The sequence below is a fragment of the Microtus pennsylvanicus genome, chromosome 20 (genome assembly GCF_037038515.1).
Source record: "Microtus pennsylvanicus isolate mMicPen1 chromosome 20, mMicPen1.hap1, whole genome shotgun sequence".
NCBI lineage: Eukaryota > Metazoa > Chordata > Mammalia > Rodentia > Cricetidae > Microtus > Microtus pennsylvanicus.
Window position 1 is genome coordinate 17,678,791 of NC_134598.1, and position 18,644 is coordinate 17,697,434.

Genomic DNA, 18,644 nt, shown 5'->3' on the forward strand with positions numbered 1-18,644 from the left:
TCTGATTTTTCCGTGACGTTTGATAGTTGACTTCACCTCCCGGTTGTTTTCCTCTCCTGGGATTCCACATTATCTCTCCTGGAGTTCTGTTTTGCATTGGTATTTGTTTCCATCCACATGTCACACACTCTGTCACACTTCCCATGTCCTTCCTGATGACTTATCGTTATCAATCCCACTCTTTCCCTTGCGTGAGCTCATCCAGAAGACTCCCACCAGTTTCTAAGAAGTGCAAGAATGCCTTGTCTATACTGAAACTAATCATGCTTCCTTAAAAAAATCATCTATCTTGTAGTAACCCTCAATGTAGATGGTGGGGGCAGAGATCTTGAGAATGTCCATCACTGGATGAAGAGATACAGGCAATTAATGGCAATCAAGAAATGGAGATTCAATCTTCTCCAGCAATGAGCTCCCCGGTTGGTTATCCAATACCAAGTGGTCAACCCTAAACGCGTGCATATGACATATGCATGTGAACAAAACAAAATGGACTCAGCAGGTTATATTTATATAATATATATGTATATGTAATAATAATAAAATAATAATGAAGACGAGGTCTTGAATTTGAGAGAGAGTGGGGGCACAGGAGGAGTTGGCTGGGATGGGTAGGAAGTGTGGAAATCATTTAAATACAGTAAATATATATAAAATTCTCAAAAAGGATTTAAAATTCTAAATTTATGTTAGATATTTCCAATTCAATGTCCCACTCAGTGAAAAGACATAATTTCTGAAATAAACTTTATCAGAAGACATATATCTACATACTAATAAGGGTATTAAGGGATCAAGATTTTATTGGGAAAATTTTTCTAAACATTGGTTGTATTTACATTCTGAGTTTTTAGTGCATTTGATACCACTTCATATACCTGCACACTATAATTTGTAGAATGATACTTCTTTGCTCCAGGTGATCTCGGCTTATGCGCGTTTTCTGATTTAGTTCAGAAGAGTTTTGTCGATGCTATGCCTCATGGTTACCCTTCCTAAAAGCCCTCACTTCTATTCTTGAGTCAAGGGAAGAACTTTTCTGATATACAATCACATCTTGAGAATTTGGCCCTTATACAAAAGCACAACACAACTAAACAACAATGTGAAAACCATCACAAATTTTAGTGTACTGGACCGCCATCCAAGACAAACAACTGCCTTCTCGGGGAATCTGGCTGTGTCTCACCCCCCTTGCAACACATCATCCCAGTTGAGCTTGTCGATGATTTATACCCAAGTAGGGTGCAGCTATTTTTCCGGTTGTTTCCTACCTCCTCGTGATTCTGCATGTAGTCCAGGGGAGGGACAAGAGTAGATAGAGGCCAAGGGAGACTGAAGAGGGGGTCCATCTGTGTGGCTACAGGACTCACTTATCCTAGCTGGGTAAGGCTTTCGTGTGCAGCTAGTTAGGGGAGGAATGCCCATATCCCTCTAAGTGACCCCTCACCTACGGTCTGTAAGGAAGCCCAATAAATTCACAGGATCTACCAGAGTGAAGTTGGTGGAATCATGCCTCAGGTTGTTGTTCGGATGTAAGGCGATGGGTTCTGCGTTCTTTAGTCTTCCCTGGGAAAGGATTTTAGCTACGTTGACTGATCAAGATCCTAGCAAGGACAGGAAGCTGCCTGCCCATCTTTATGTAGTAAAGAAGGGAGATAATAGAGAATTTTCTCCATCCTTTTACCACTCCTCAGTAGTTGGATGTGCACAGTTTGCTCCTACAAGATACACTTGACCACAGCAAAGCCCAAAATAAATTCAATTGAACTTATAAGGTCTTTACTCTCCTAGACTCTGTTTATGACTCTAATTTCTCCCTATTCTTCCAACACCAGCTACCATATTACTTCCACCATAACTGTCTCAAGTAGGGCAGGAACGTGGATGACCTTTTGACTTGGAAAAAGAAGCTTCATACTTACAGGTCTCTGGTTGGGGTCAGAGATTTTGCATTGCTAATCAGCTTCCAGGTGATGTGTTGCCATTGGTCCTATAGACCGAACTTGGAGTCCCACAGCTTGTAAGATGTAAGTGAACACCTCCAACTTGGTTTACTTTAACTCCACTGCCTCTGGAGTGACAGCCTTCATCATCATTGTCTTCATCATCATTAAGCTGGCTGATCTTTGGACATCGGACTTGTTCAAAGTACATAGTCTTTGCAGGGGGAGTTTAGGACAGGGCTTTTCTGTGTAGCTTTGGCTGCCCTGGAACTTGCTCTCTAGACTGGTGTGGGATTCCCCTCTGTATGCTATAAATATGTTTTATTACTAGTGGTTAATAAAGAAGCTTTTTTCTGCCTATGGCAAGGCAGAATATAATTAATCAGGAAAACTAAACTGAATGCAAAGAGAAAGAAGTCAGAGGGAGGCAGACGCCATGTAGCTGCCTGAGAAGCAAGATGTGAGATTACAAACAATGAACCTTGTGATAAAATATAAAATAATAGGTATGTGTTAAATTAAGATGTAAGAACTAGCTAGGAATATGCCTGAGCTGTTGGCCAAAAAGTGTTGTAATTAATGTAGTTTTGTGTAATTACTTGAGTCTGGGGGGGGGGGGGGAAGGCATAGTCTCCATTTACAGACCAGGCTGGTCTCGAACTCGTAGAGATCCGCCTGCCTCTGCCTCCCAAGTGCTGGGATTAAAGGCGTGCGCCACCACCGCCCAGCAGAAGCACAGATTCTTAAGTAGTACCTTTTGTTTTCTCTTTTATGCTATTGCCCTAGGTAAACAAGGTATTTTCAGTACAGGCAGATTGGGAGGTCACCATTTCCAACAGCCTAGCTATCAAGCTTGCTTCAGGCATTCTCTGTGTCTCCAGGGCCTGGAATTATAGGTGGACCTCCATGCTTATCCAGCTTTTCAAAGAGATTCTGGGGCTCCAACTGAGGTCCTCACACCCTTAAATGCTTGAAGGAGTCATATGTCCCCGAGTACATTTTACGGATGCATATGTTTCAATATAGGTGCTTTTCACAATGATTCTCCACTCTGTAAAAGAAATGTGTGCAGGCAATAATATCAACCCTTTCCTGATGTGGGAGTGATTTCTTTCTAATCTGTTGCTTTCTTTGGTTAATTAATAAAGAAACTGCCTAGGCCCATTTGATAGGCCAACCCTTATGTGGGTGGAGTAAACAGAACAGAAGGCTGGGAGAAAGAAGCTGAGTCAGGGAGTCACCATGGTTCTCCCTCTCCTGACAGACGCAGGTTAAGCTCTTTCCTGGTAAGCACACCTCGTGGTGCTACATAGATTATTAGAAATGGGTTAAGAGGCTGAAACTAATGGGCCAGGCAGTGTTTAAAAGAATACAGTTTTCGTGTAATTATTTCGGGTAAAGCTAGCCGTGCGGGCGGCCGGGTGCCAGGAAAGTAGCCCGCCGCTCCTAACACAACACTTTCCTTATGAAAATCTTATCCCATCCTATTATCTTAGTATTAAAAGAAGAAATTGGAAGGAACACATTCTCTGATTTCTGCCCTCTTTCTTGTGATATTTTTCATTGTCTTACTATATTTTTAAATTAATGAAATATTTCTGGGCGTTCTCCACTGATATGCTACTTGGAGATTGGAAATAAATGGCTCTTGGGTAGATTTTTATGGAACTATCAGGGTAATTTTCCTTTAAATCCTATAAGCGCTGGTCTTCACCATCCCTAGTAACTGCATTAACTGGATCCTGAATCCAAGTAATAGTGGAGAAGGGGCTTAATTTAGCTTTCATTTTTAGATTGATTAATGATCATTGATGTTGACACAGAATATGCATTGTTGATTAGAAGTAAGAAGGATGCTCTTTTTAGTAAGATCCCTAAGAAAAGTGGGGCACATAACTGCCTTCCTAAGTGCTTATGACTTCAACAAGTTTATAGATCGGTAGGGAAACTTCCTAGTCTGCAAAACGTCAAGCCGACAGGCATTAGCACCTCACATCCCCTCTCCTGTGACAGTCATTACAGGAGCTGAGATATGGCTGCTAGTCGCATATCACATGGTTTGTGCCCTACCCATCCCTTCAGTACCTCAGGCTGCAGACTGTGGCTCGAGTCAGCATTTATGCACAAGGATTATACAGTAACTAAAGTGTCAGCGGCTTCAAAAGGAAGTATCACAAATTGTTGTGAAAAGAGTTGGGGCCCTAATTAAGTGAAATAACGTACTCCCTCTAATAAACAGAAAATGTCTGGGCAATTTTTTTAGTGTCAAAAATCAGCCATCACATATAGACACACAAACGTATACTTTCGTTACAGTTTGGGTGCCCATGAGAAAGAGCTTAAATGGCAAATTTTAAAGAAATACATAGATCGGAAACGGGCTTGTTCTTTCCTCGTCAAACATGTAAACTGGATGCTTGCAAGTACATTTGACTGAATGCTGAGTGCTGAGGATTCAGAGGGTTTCAGCAATATCTGGTACACTATAGGATAAAATTTATACCTCCGAAAATGTAATGAGTAGCTCGAGGAGGTTGAGGCTGCAGGCTGTGACAAATAAGTTTGGGCTAGATGAGGCTATGGGATAAAAGATGTTTCCATGACAGTTATAACCCGTTATTTTTCATGTGGATGATCCCTGCTATTTGCTATATCCATATACTCTGTTGACTCTTCTGTGTTTGAATTTTCAACAGCTATGGTTGTATGTGGGGTGTTTGGTTAGTAAGCAAGCCAATAAGCTGGTCTGCGCTTGTTTTTTTTTTTTTTTAGTTCTTAAAGTTCACATGCCAAAAACATTAGAAGAAACTTAATACACTAGAGACAAGAAAAAAAAAGAAGAAAAGCAGAAATGCAACCTTCCTTAAACTGACCTTAACCACTCCTTTGGGGGAAAAAATCTATTTTCTGCACCCATGCTTTGTGAAATAAGAGGTGAGTGAAAATCCACTGATGCCCAGTTGTGCCCACGCAGGTGAGTGTATGGGGTGCTCCCTTTTCTCCTTGTTCTATAAAACTTGCAGCTTACGGTTTGGAACTTTGAATAAATACGAATCAATACATGCGCGCCATCTTTACAGGAGATAAACTGTACAAAGACCTCCTGATTCAAGAAGACAAACTCCCGTGTTTCTGAACATATCTGAAGGAACAAGTTGTGGAGCTCCATCACCGAGGAACACCTATGGTTTCTCACTCCTGACAGCTTCCTCACTGGGTGACGATTGAAAAAGTGTCCCGAGTTCTCGGACGAACAATTTGATGTGCACAATCCTCCCCTTGCCTCTTGAGTTATTCATACAGATATTCTCCACCTGGTGTTTTCCTCCTGAACAGAGAGGGAACATTCCTCTCTTGGCTTCCCAGTGAGTTCCCCCTGAACCGCGACTTCGTGAGGCAAGATGCAAGGAACTTTCTCAACTCTTCTTTTTCTCTTTATAGTTAGGCATATGAAAAACAAATCACTCTCTGCTTATGGTAATTCTTTTGTCTTCATTTGTTTTCCCTGAAAGACAAGAATCGTCATGTGAATAAAGATTGAAGCAGAAATTTAAAAAAAAAATATTTTTTTTTTATTGCTAGAAGAGTGTTTAGAAAAACAGGCAGCGGTGGTGGCGCACGCTTATATTCCCAGCACTCAGGAGGCAGAGGCAGGTGGATCTCTGTGAGTTTGAGGCCATCCTGGTCTACAAGGGCTAGTTCCAGGACAGTCAGAGATGCTACACAGAGAAACCCTGTCTCGAACCCCTGCCCCTTCAAAGAGACAAACACAGTTAAAGAATATATTCAAATTATTTAAATTTAGGGGTTACATGTGAAAATATTTGCGTCTGAGGGATTCTAACCATAAATATAAAACAGGAACCACCTTCCTTGTATTTCATGATTTGGGTCTGACTTCTCAGGTGAGATTACCACAGGGCTATTTTTAGGCTATAGCATGAATTAATGTTATCAATATCCATACAGATTTAACATAAAAGACATTGTTATGCATAAAATTCATGAAGAAATGGGTAAAGCTGACTGAACAATGGTAAAGTGCACGTGGATCTGGATGACCCTGTAGTTTCAAAGGCTTTACATCTTTGGTGCCCATACTCTAGAGATTTACAATCCAGCATATTTAAAAATAAAGAAAAGTGTTAATCAGCAGTATTCTTTGAGGTAGGCTCATGTGATGAGTTCATTTAACTGCTTACAGTTCTTACATCTTTCCTTCTAGAAGACTCACAATGCTGCTGTTCTGTAGACCAACCATGATGATGTCATCGAAGCTTGGGGAGGGGGAAGTGTAATTCTGAGCACGGATGAGCACAGACATTCAAGAACCACAGCTGGCTTGTCTTGCGCGTGCATCTTCATATAGGAGGCCAAGGTTATCAACAAGGAGGGTAGGGACGGCCTGGGAATCCATTTGCGGGCACTTTCAAGGTCACTGTGGTCTAAGGTAGCAGGCTGAAGCGCCTGGCATGCTACGATTTGTGTGTGCCATTCCTAATAGCATCAGTCCTGGTCAAAGAGGGGAGCAGGTGCCAATTTCCTAGGAACCTCTTTTTTATATTTATTTTATTTTTGGTTTTTGGAGACAGGGTTTCTCAGTGTAGTCTTGACTGTCCTGGAATGCGCTCTGTGGACCAGTCTGGCTTTGGGTTCACAGAGATCAGCCTGCCTCTGCCTCCCAGAGTGCACCACCACCCGGCTAGGAACCTCATTTTAAATGTTATTGTACTTGTGGGTAACTTATTTTGCATTATTATTATTATTATTATTATTTGTGTTTTTTAAGGTAGGGTCTCACTCTGTTGGCCTAGAACTCACTGTGCAGTTCACGCTGTCCTCAAACTCCCAGCTATCCTCCTGTTTCAACCTTCTGAGTGCTGGGATCACAGAAGTGAACTACCACACAATTCTGATCTAGTCTTCCATTTAATTTTTGATTTTGAAACACATTCGGAGCATCTGCATGCATCTGCATTTACTTCTGTGTGCCTCTCCCTAACACGTCCTCACACAGACACTCTCAAGTGTCTGCACAAATGCACGCTTGCACACAGACACTCTCAAGTGTCTGCACAAATGCACGCTTGCACACAGACACTCTCAAGTGTCTGCACAAATGCACGCTTGCACACAGACACTCTCAAGTGTCTGCACAAATGCACGCATGCACACAGACACTCTCAAGTGTCTGCACAAATGCACGCTTGCACACAGACACTCTCAAGTGTCTGCACAAATGCACGCATGCACACAGACACTCTCAAGTGTCTGCACAAATGCACGCTTGCACACAGACACTCTCAAGTGTCTGCACAAATGCACGCTTGCACACAGACACTCTCAAGTGTCTGCACAAATGCACACATGCACACAGACATTCTCAAGTGTCTGCACAAATGCACGCATGCACACAGACACTCTCAAATGTCTGCACAAATGCACGCATGCACACAGACACTCCCGTGTGTTAACATCTTCTTATCCTTATGTAGCAGCTCATATAGGGGAGTCTCCCGAGACCAGTCTACCCTCTAAGAACAAGATGAGTCTCCTGAGACCAGTCTACCCTCTAAGAACAAGATGATGGATTTTCAAACCCCATCATTACTTTGCAATTCAGGTAGAAACCTGTCCTTGAGAATCATCTGATGGGAAGACGAAGAAGCAGTTCTTTATTTTTTACAAGGATATCAACTTCATAACAAAACAGTCCCAGATATTCTTTTATAATTGGCACCTTGCAAATGGAGACCCCATGCCACGAACGGGAGCCTCCTTCCTTATTATTCTTACCTGCCCTTTCTTTACATTGTTTTCTCTCTACTTTGTGTTCCCGTTTCGGTTTTCCCTGGCAATTGATATTTTTAAAGGCCACAGACAGCTAAGGAACTTAATTACACTTCTGGGAGTTGCAACGCTTTATAAAATGGATCTGACTTAAAAAAAAGAAATCTAGGTGATATTTTGCAGTTTGGCATTGGCTGTTATTTCCTCTAGCCTTGGTAGAATGAGATTTCATTCGAACCTTCAGAAAGCCTGGAGTAAGCAGCTCAGCAGCCGATATGGCCATTTGCAAAAGCCCAGGCAAATACACCCTTGTAGATCCCCCTTAGAAAGGCGTTTGTCAGCAACTTTGCACCTGATGTTTTGTCTTGTCCTTGGTGCTCCCATCTCTTAAGACAGAGAGGGTCCATTGATTTCCAAAAAATTCCCAGGAAGGAAACATGGTTCTGCAGTCTGAAGACTTCTCAAGGCAACAGCGAGGTGAGGCTCGGCCTCAAGCCTGAAGGAAGAGCTTAAGCCTGACGGGTCCCCCTCCAAGGATTCACGTTAGAAGCCTGAAATCAATTCAAGCAGCTGAAAGGATGAAAGGCGATTTCACAGTCTGGGGGTGTCTTCTTTTGAGCGATCTGGCTCACTCAGGGGTTCTCTTCGACTGTCTGACTAGAGGCGAAGATTAGCGACATGGTGATCTTCTACCACGCTCCTTTCCCTGGAATGAAGCCTGGCCTGTGGGAACCAAGGGTCCTCTTAACGATTGTTAGTTCGGGACAGATGGGGTTTACATAGCTACTCTCAGTGTAAGTCGTCGAGAAGAAAAGCAATTGGCTTTCGAGAAAAAGCAGATTTTTTTTTTCTTTCCCCTTAGAGCAGCTGCAGGCAAAGAAGCACAGCAAGGCAGGTGGGGGCTCCTGTGTGCAGACAGAAACCGCAAACTTGATTAGCTCTCTTCTCGAGTCTTCAAGTGGTTTGATTTGAGGAAAAGAGGGTTTGTCTCTTTTCCGGAGGTTTGCTTGCTGTCTAGTACAGCCAAGAAGCTCTTCAGAACTGACTTAGGTCTCAGGTACCCAGGACTTCAGTTGTGCAGGCCAACACTTAGCACCCACTTCGTAAGTCAGAGCTATAGCGTGCACACACATACAGAAGAATCCTTCTACATCCTCACATTGTGGGGAACTAGGGGCAAGAGTTTTCTTTCTAAAGGCTACTCTTAGGGCTGAAGAATGACTCAGCGGTTAAACCCACTTCCTGCTCTTACAAATGACCAAGTTCAGTTCTCCGCACCTACCTTCGGTCTCACAACCCTCTGTAATTCCAATTCTAGAATATCTAATGCCTTTTTCTGACTTCCATGTGGTGGTGGACATATAAATATGCAGGCAAAATATGGATATGCATAAACTAAGATTAAAACGTTTAAAAGTCTGTTTACCAGTTATTTATTTTAAAAATTTCATGCAGCATATTTTGATCATATTCTTTCCTCCTAGATCTTTTGCCCAAATCTACCCAACTTCATTTTCTCCTATCTCTTAAAAAACAAACAAACAACAACAACAAAAACAAAACAACTCATGGAGTTTGTTTTGTGTGGGCTCACTATCCCTGAGCATGAGGCCCGCCGGAGAGTGTGTTTGATATACCCAAAGCCACTCCATTGAAGAACACAGATATTCGCTGTCTCGGAAGCCATCATTTAGAAAGAGCTTCTTAGTTAGAGGTGGGACTTTGTGTCCACTTCCTCATCTCGGTGCCGGGATGCTGCCTGCTTTGATGATGTCTGGTTTGAACTTCTTTAGGTCTTGTGTGTGCTGTCACAGTCTCTATGAGTTCGTATGTGCACCAAGCCTGCTGTGCCCTCGGATTCATCCGCCATCTCCGGCTCACACAATCTTTCCACTTCGCCTTCTCTATAGCTTGTAGAACCCTCTAGCAGAGAGATTTGATAACGACAGCCATTTAGGGCTGATTGCTCCAAGGTGTCTTACTCTCTACCCATTTACAGTTATTGATTTACTGTGTGTGTGAACCTGGGGTGCATGTGTGACAGGGAGCTCACAGGACAACTCACAGACGTCATTATCTGGACCCCAACATTTAACCCAGGTTGTTAAAGATGAAGGCAAGTACCCTTATTCTGCTGAGGGCATCTTGGGAACCCAAAAGCTGCTCTCTTGACAGAGCAGCAAAGTCAAAATCACACTTTGACTTTATGTTGGGATATTTCTTTACAGAGGAAAACTGTTTTTAGATTCCTTCGTATAATTGTAGAGCCCAGCATGCCATGGAACAGTGTTTCTCAAAGTGGGCTTTTAGGACCTGCAGTATCAGCAACAGCAGAAACCGGCTAGAAATGATAGTTAGATGCTCTAGTGGAGGCCTGTAGGTGTTTGCTGACCATGATGCTGGCTCTCAAACTCGAAGAGGATAGTATCACTAGTGCTATATTGTGAATCATCGGTTCCCAAACTTATTGTGCATTAGAGTGCTTAAGAGGGCTTGTGGAATTGCAGATTCATGGATCCCGCCCTGAGCACCTGTCCATCTGGAGCAGGAGTGAGAGGGTGCATCTTTAACGCATCTCTTAGTCAACACTCACGCTTCTGTTCCTCGGTCTCTGGTTTTAGAAGCATTGGCTTGAGACAGTGACTTTTACCCCTGACTCAACATCAGCCTCCTTAGGCCTTAAATACAGAGAGGACTCCTACCCTCTGCAGGTGGGTGTGGGCCTGAGAGTCTGTAACGTTTCCCAAGCGACGCTAATGAGCAGACAGGTCCGGATGCCACTGGAGATTCGCGCTGAAGAAGTGGCCCGCGATCCCGAGTTCCCATTAGAACCACCTGGCAAGCCTGAACCATCTTCATGCCTGGATTTCAAATCCCGGAGGTTCCAATATAATTGGGTTGAGATGGGACCTGTGCATTTCGAGTCTGAGAGCTCCCCAAGGGATTCTAATATGCCATAAGGTTAGGCACTGCTATCCTAAATACCCTGTGCGGCTGTAAGCTTATTATGGCGTCCTCGTCTTCTCTGTAAAGGGTACTGTACTCAAGGAAAGAAACTTTCTATGTTGATTTATTTTCCTAGTCACAATATAGGTTCCAAGTTTATATTGAATGGAGCCTAATGTCTCTGAGTTTGTAATTTTGGAGTAAATTATCTAAATTCTTAATTAAACACTACCATCAATAGCTGTACACACACACATATTCAACCAAATTTACTTTTGTTTACATTGTATGTCTATTTCTTGTTGGGGAAGTGTGTAAAGGGGGTACAAATAATTTGATTTCTTATTCTTTTAATTGATTCACAGATCACCACTCTAACTAATGTCACTCTCTATTAAGTCAAATGTAGCACAAAAGAAGCAGATGAACAAGGTCCCCTGGCCCCATCTCCTCTACAGCAGAGGTTTCCCTGCCTAGTCTGATCGACTAGCCAGACATTTACACTGTATTCAGGCTCAGGAACACAGGTAGAGGAGGACAACACAGAACTTACAATCAGCCACCCAAGCAACCCTTTCCGTGAGCCTGGGAAGAACACATACCATGGGACCCTCGAGTCAGGGGATTGTCATGACAACACAGAGCCTTCTAGCCCGGGCTGCAAGGTGGCAAAGCCATCTTGGGCGAGGTGGCAGAGGTTCAGTGGCCTCAACTAAAGTAAGGAAACCCTCACGAATACGAACTGAAGCCGCATCTCATTTCAGAACTGCAGAAAACTATCAGTTTATTCTAAAGCATATTGCCCCCACCCCCACCTCTGTAGCAGCCATGTGACACAAAACAAGCTACTTAACTTTCAGAAAGCCTTAGTTTCCTCACATGTGGTTATCTTGAAAGGGTGTTTGGATGAATGCACAATATAACTCATTTAGCATGTAACCCGTACCTGATACATACTAGCAGTTCAGAAACACTGATGTCCCCTTCAGCCCTCTGTCTTTTCTAACACTAGTAACTAGCTTTGACTTTGGTTAGCAATGTGTTCACCAACCATCAGATGGTTCCTTTAGTTCCTGCTGTGCTCCACCAATTGAGTTAGGGGTTTGGTACCTGGATATGGAGGTCAAATGAGCTCCTACCAGTACCCACAAGCCTAGGGAGATAAATAAACATATTATTATAATATCTATTGTATGACAGTTGGGCACAGAGATGTCACAAGGGAGTGACCCCCCCCCCCCAAATTTAGGTGTGGGACCTTCAGGTATTTGGTGAAGTTTCTGAGTAAATGTCCTCTTAAAAGATGAGTAAAAGTTAGCTGGATATAGTGGGGGGAACATAGAAGCAAACTTGGTGGAGCGCAGAATTCCTGACAGGGGGCAGCAACTATGAAAGAGGGTGCAAATGTGTCCTTTATGAAAAGCTACGTAGCACAGGTAGGAATTTTCCCCTGCTGGCGCTGTTGGGCAGGTGTGGGGCATGAAGAGGCAAAAGGACCAAGAGCTGGAAAGCTCCCGGCTACTATTTCTCAAAGTGTAGTTCTCAGACCAGCAAAACATCAGGCTGGATTCGGTTGGAAACATAAATGCTTTTGTGCTACCTAGGACATGGTAAGGTGGTCCTGGAAACTCCTGAATCTTTGCTTTAGTAAGTCCTGCAGGCAATGTGACATGCTGAGGAACAGTTTGGTGTGGCCTTGAGGTCTGGTGTCCGTCCACGTTTTGCGTTGAAACCTTCGCCAGTGCAACAGCATCAACAGGTGGAGTCATTAGGTGTTGTTAACACCATGAAGTTTCTCCCCTGGTGAACAGAATTAAGAGACAGACGATCCAGCACGTAAGCACGTTCCCTCATGAGGAAGACACGTGCAGACACGTGCAAAACATCATCAAAGAGACAGCAACCAGTCCAGCTGGCCAGCTAGGTGGTGGACTCCCAAGCCCAGAACCGTGAGTCATGAGATTACGTTGTTGACATGTTATAGAGAGTCTCGGGTATGTTGTTACAGCATTTTCTGTGTTTTATTATGATGCTGTCTTGTTAGCCACTGTCCCATATCATAATAAGAACGTGCTCACGTTCTTGAAGGGAGTAGGGACCTGGACGGGCACATTTCTTTGTTTGAAATGTTTACTCTGGAGGAGAGGTAGACGAAGGAAGAGCATGAAGGTTGCATGGTAGGGCGTGAGGGCTGGAGAGTGGAGAGTGAGGTACAAGAGGGAAGCAGAAGACCCTGGGATGGGAAGGTATCTTTATCTCCCTTGCTATGTTCCCAGCTCATAACATTTATAAAATCCAAGACTGAAAGAGGGGTAAAGTGTAAATTCTGCTTGCCAGGTGTTGAGAATCTAGTTACAGGATTCCCCCCCCTCCCAAGGAAACCTTCCCTCCACCCAGTTATAGGGTACTGTCGTTATGAAACATCTACCACCCTGGGTATCTCAAGAGAGTTCTCTTTCTGCCTCTCCTCCAGGGGGCAAGTTTGGGTTGAACTCAGTCTACAAAGATCCAAGGTCGTGTATAAGGTAGTGAAAACGGATGGTTAGCATAGAAAACAAAGCTAGTGGATTGTAATTTCTCTGGATCTCCGTGTGCGCAGGGGTAGCAAACCATGTACGTTGCTCGTCACATTCTGTTTCCAACATCCTAACAGCTGCTCACTGAGAACTGGCTTTGAGTTAGGGTAGAAAGAAAGGGATCAGATGAGTGTCTTCATTCTGCTACTCCCCCCCCCCCCCCAATTCCTGTGTTCCTAGCTCGCGGGAAAAGCCACTTAGAGAAAGGTGAGCCTATGGGTAATGCTGGAGTAGCGTCTAGAATGTACCTTTAAGCTGGGAGGGGAGAGAAAAGGAGATGCTATGTTAGCTGGAAGAGGAAGGTGGTGGTGGTGGTAAGCGCAAGATATTTGACAGCTATATCTTTCTGTCACCGTCTTTCCCCCAAACCACGCATCCCTGCGTAGAGTCTAACATGAAACGAAGAGCCCCCACACCCCCAGTTTGCCTGTGTGCTTTCAGTGAAAAAGTCGGTGCACAAGGACTGGAGCTAGAGCGGCTGAAAATAGGTGCATGACTTGTTGAGCATACAAATCATTTCCCCCTTAGTCTCCGAGGAACGGAAAAAAAAATCCCTTACTCTCCTTGCAGCCTGTTCTGCAGTCAGGAGAGGTGACCGAGGCGGGTCTCACGCAATTCTCAGGGGCAGTCTCCGCAGGAAACTTTGCTCGCCCAGCGTGCTGGGGTTATCTTGGGCTCCGGCAGGGACCTTGGGCGAGCTGCGTGACTCCCCTCCCGGCCAGGGCCCCTTAGAGCCCCGCGAAGCGTCTGTCTCTTTAAATCCCAGCTGCGCGGCTGGGAAACAGCGCCACTCGCCGCCCAGGCCGGCTGCTGCGAGCTCGCGCTTCGGCTGCCGGCTGCGCGCGGCGAGGGCTCGGCTCGCCCGCGGGCTGCTCGGCGGCGGCGGCGGCGGCGCGGGGCGGGGAGGCGCGGCCCGGCCGAGAGCGAAGAAAGAGCGAGCCGGGCCCGGGAGAGGCGCCGCGCCCGGTCCCGCGCCCGCTCGCTCGGCGGCCGACGACGATGTGCCCGGCTCGTGCTTTGCCCGCGTCCTCCCTAAGACGATTTCCATAGTAACCCGATCAAGTGGCTCAGGACCGTGCAAACCTGAGGATTTCGGCGGCCCCGCCGGCGTTGACCTCGGCCAGGTAACGCTGCGTTCTCTTCCTCTCCTCGCCTTGCAAAACCGCTGCGCTTCTTGCAAAGTTCCTTTTGTGGAAAATCGCCCAGCCCCACGCAGCCTGGGGGATTTGCAACAGCGTGCTGTGCTACCCAGGTGCTTGCCACGGGCACCCTCCCCTGGCACTTCCCCAGCATTTATTATCACATTATTTAAAAATTATTTTGATCGCTTCCTCCACTCGCTCCCCTTTTTTGACACCCCCCCATGTTGCTCTCTTCCAGGCTTGCCCCCTACCCTGAGACTAGTGATGGGGGGTGCCAAGGAGAAGTCGGGGGTGGGGGGGGTAGGGGGGTGATAAGTACAGTATGGTCCAGGGAGTGGCGGGTTCCGATGGGCTGGATGCTCTGGGCTACTTGGAGCATCACGCATTGGCATTGCTTGCACTGGGGTTATGAGGAGGGTTGTCAGCACCGGGGAGCCCTAAGTCTACATACTGAGCTCAGAGTCTGGAAGGGGGGGGATGTAGGCTTGCGGGTGATGGAGCACTTGGCTGGGTGGCTGGCTAGCATCCATACATCATAGCTTTGCTTCCTACTCCCCCCGCCCCTCTCTGGGTTTCTCTTTCTTGTTCACCATCCTCTGTTTCTTTCTTCCTTTTTTCACTATCCACACCATTCTCTTCCCTTCCTTTCCTGCCCCTTTCTTCCCCTCCTTCCCGTTTTTCCCCTTTACAAAAAGGGAGGAATCCTTTGTAGCCCTTTGGTTCTGCCAGCATGAGAATGCCTATGAAACCAGCAACGTGGCTACCTTAACCTGCTTGTTTTCAGACCAGTCCTCATCCATCAACATATTTGTTTCCTGAGTCTATTGATCTCCACGGATTGTGCAGAAATGCATTCTAAGCTGGGCGACTCTATGTCAGCATCGGACTTCTGCGGCTCTAAGTATCACATGAATTGTAAAGACAACCTGATTTTCGAATCCAAATAAGCCATGGGTATAAATAAATGCATCTTTGTAAAAAAAGAATCTAGACTTATTTTAGTGAAACTTCCCTCTCTGGTTATTGTTTTGCTCTTTCCTCCTCTTTGACATTTAATTGTAGGGGACTTGGGAAACAGCCCCTTCCCCTCCTCTAGTTTATAAGGAACAAGCAACTTTTATTGTAATTATCTTCTCTGGGACCCGATTGAGTTTGCACTTGCCAGGCAGTAGAATGAAAAGGTCATAGTTAAGGTTCTGGTACCTGCTCCCTGAAAGCCAAACTGGTCCAAGTGGGAAGTCCAGAGAACCAACGGGCTGTTCTGTTCTGACCCTACCAAAGAAGAGAAAAGCATTAGCAACTTCTGTATGTGTGAAATTAGGATTGGACTTTGGTGCTGAGCATGTGAAAATACTATCAAGTCAGGCCTTTTGTTTTTGGCCATTGACACAGGGACAGCCATACCAAGAAGGTGTAAGCTAGAAGCTGCTATTTAAAACCAAGCCGCTAGAATCGAACCTATCCCGCCTTGCTTGAGTTAGATGCTTTCTCATTATGTTATGCCTTTAATTTTTGTTTGACATCTAAGAGACATGTATCATGAGAAAACAAAAGGTGTTTGTATGTGTATGGGCGGCTTCTCTTTAGCCAAAAAGGGGTTTATGGGGATTTAATTTTTTTTTCTTAAACAAGAAACCCTGTTGCAGTCAAGTTTTCTGAGATCTCAGTATTTCCCATGTGGAACATGGTCCTTGTCAGTGATTTCCTCCACTTTCGGTGATGTCAGGAGTTGATGCAGGGAAGGGCTCAGTTTCAGAGCACATCCAAACCAGCTCCTTTTCTTTGTGTGCACATTTGTCTTTAAATTAAATTATTAATACGGGATGAAGGATCCTGAGGGCAGAGAATGGATTAGGAAGAAGACAAACCGCTGACAGAATGGGAAACAAACCCGAAGCAGAGGAAGCACAATTGCCATGCCACTCCACAGCGTCACCTTTGTGTTTAGCCAATTAGGAAGCTTTGCATCTCCAATGTGCTTCATTTTCTTATTTGTTCAAACGATATTGATTGAACCAGAGGTTGTATTTATCCAGTTCAGATGTTCAGGGGAACATTTAGAGAATATTTAACAACTCATTTGTCAGTGGAGCTACCAAGGCATGCTCTGAGCACATTTCTTTAAGCAGGGATGGTATAGGTACGATGCTACATTTTTCATGCCTGACTCCCAATTCAGGCATTTCCTGAATGAATCGGTTTTTTTTTCCCCAGACACATGAACAAGATGCTTCCAGTTGTCCAAGTGCAACTTGAATGTAGAATTAATAAACATATAGGTACAATAAAATGCTTGTTTTTTTATTCTTAATATCAGAGTTATCATGCCTTCTGGCCACTTTAATATAAGTGTGTGTCTATGAAAGACTCAGCATAAAGACTTCTAAGTGTCATGTGATTTGAGGTTAGAAGATATTTTAGTGATGGCTATACATCACCCTGGTATATAATACATCAATTCTGAAACTACTCGCCCCCATTTGTGATTGGACGTCTATGCGGATCATTTAATGGGAGGCTGGTGGTGATGAGACCGCTGCTTTCTGATAGGAAAACAGAACCCCTAGAGTTTACCTATCTCGCTTCCGTGTTTTCATGTAATGAGTTAAGTAAAGTTTGTGAGCTGGTCACTTGATATACTGAATTGTAGCAAGTTGGTAATTGCTAAGAATGTAACCTCATTCTGAAATTGCTATCAGATCTTCCTCACAGTTGTCTGGAGGACTCTGAGCGACTCATCCTTGTAACCCATGGCAACAGGAAAATGGTTGCGCTCCAGTACAAGCTGAAGTATGGACCGGGGCCCACACTTTCTGACTATTTCAGAGACTGCATGTAAAGAGAATTAGTGTACTGGCTCCTTTGAACAGATGGATGTTAACGTGTTGACTTTGAGAACATGTCTCAGGTTTGCTTTGCAGTAGATTTTATTCACTCGAGAGGCAATATAAGAATCTTCGGGCGACACATACACCGAATTCCACCTTTATAGTAAAGAACTTAGAAGTGTGGCTTTGTGTGTAGCTGAAGTCACTAGGGTGGGGATATCACCATATCAAACCTTAGAAATGATGGGAGTCAAGGAATTGGTGCTGGAAGTAAGAAGCGGTAGGTCTCTATATTTTCTACCTGACACTATCTTAAAGAGTTACTTTTGCAGTGGCCCTTAGATTCTCAGATGTGACCTAGTGTTACATTTTCCCATAAGAAAAATTAGAGGCAGGAGAAGGGATTCTTTGAACCATTGATGGGTGGATCCTAGTGATGTACAGGAGAAGGGGAATGTCTTAGACTCTGTAGTCACTGTACAGAGGCAGTAGATACTGACACCTAATCACTTCTTATTAGATACAGAACTGCTTAAGCCCAGCAGGTATCACCTTCTACCTACAAGAATACAAGTGGGAAACACATTTGCTACAGTTAAAAAGAAGAAAACATTTAAGAATGTTCTCATCTCTTACCCCTCTTTTTAGGGAAAAAATATCACTTTTCATAATATAAGATAAACTTGAGGGTAGCAAAGGTCTCCATGACTGTCTTTCTGTCCATAGATCATCTTTCCTCCCAAAGTCTAACTGCAGCATCATCTGATGTGACGCTGGGGTGCTTATGTGTGTGGAGGTCACCATTCTTTACTGTCCCGGATGAAATCTCAGAACAGGAAGCATAGGCGTTGCAGTCAAATAGATTCTGATCTTACTGTGTCTTTCTAGTTAGTTATGGAACTCGGTTGTCTCGTATATAGAAGCTTCAGGTCTTTGAAATGATATGCATTTAGCATTCTCTTATTAAAGTGATTTTGCAGTGTTCAGAAGAAATAAACTTGATATTAGTGAGTGTATAAAAGCTGCTGATTCATGACTCTGGATTGCACAGTCTTAGTATGGCAATGCTTGTTGCTAATTTTTGCAGCATGGTTTTCATAGGAATTGTGTTCATTTGTTTCCCCTATTTGAGATAACAGGGACTCTAGAGATTCAAGGTTTGGCGACTTCCTGAGAATAAAGTCATTGTTTAGACTAGAAGGAATTTAAAGTGGGTCAGGTATAGCCAGGAAAGCTTGAAGAAAAAAAACACTTTAATGTTTGTTTCCTTGATCTTGTATTGTATATTTTTATGTGTAGAATTAGGGGTTTTATATTAAACTTCCATTTTTTTCTACTTGAAAAGTCATCTCAATCCTCACCCCTGCCTGCGGGCTCTTGGAAGGATAGTAAAAAACCTGACGAGAATACCTTGTA

The 18,644-nt window shown here is 44.2% G+C and overlaps 1 protein-coding gene across 1 annotated transcript; it reads left to right on the plus strand.

Annotated features, from left to right (window-relative positions):
• The first annotated feature begins 8,173 nt into the window (after positions 1–8,173).
• On the plus strand, positions 8,174–15,377 carry LOC142839038 (uncharacterized). The gene is made up of 4 exons (XM_075954890.1): positions 8,174–8,213; positions 10,404–10,574; positions 13,787–14,382; positions 15,185–15,377. The coding sequence occupies exons 1-4, from the start codon at positions 8,174–8,176 to the stop codon at positions 15,257–15,259; spliced, it is 882 nt and encodes a 293-aa protein (XP_075811005.1). The 3' UTR covers positions 15,260–15,377.
• The last annotated feature ends 3,267 nt before the right edge of the window (positions 15,378–18,644 follow it).

Coding starts and splice junctions, on each gene's coding strand:
- LOC142839038 (XM_075954890.1), top strand. CDS start 8,174: ATGGTTCTGCAGTCTGAAGACTTCTCAAGGCAACAGCGAG. Junction 8,214..10,403: donor CTTCTCAAGGCAACAGCGAG/GTGAGGCTCGGC, acceptor ACTCAACATCAG/CCTCCTTAGGCCTTAAATAC. Junction 14,383..15,184: donor CCGGCGTTGACCTCGGCCAG/GTAACGCTGCGT, acceptor GCTTGTTTTCAG/ACCAGTCCTCATCCATCAAC.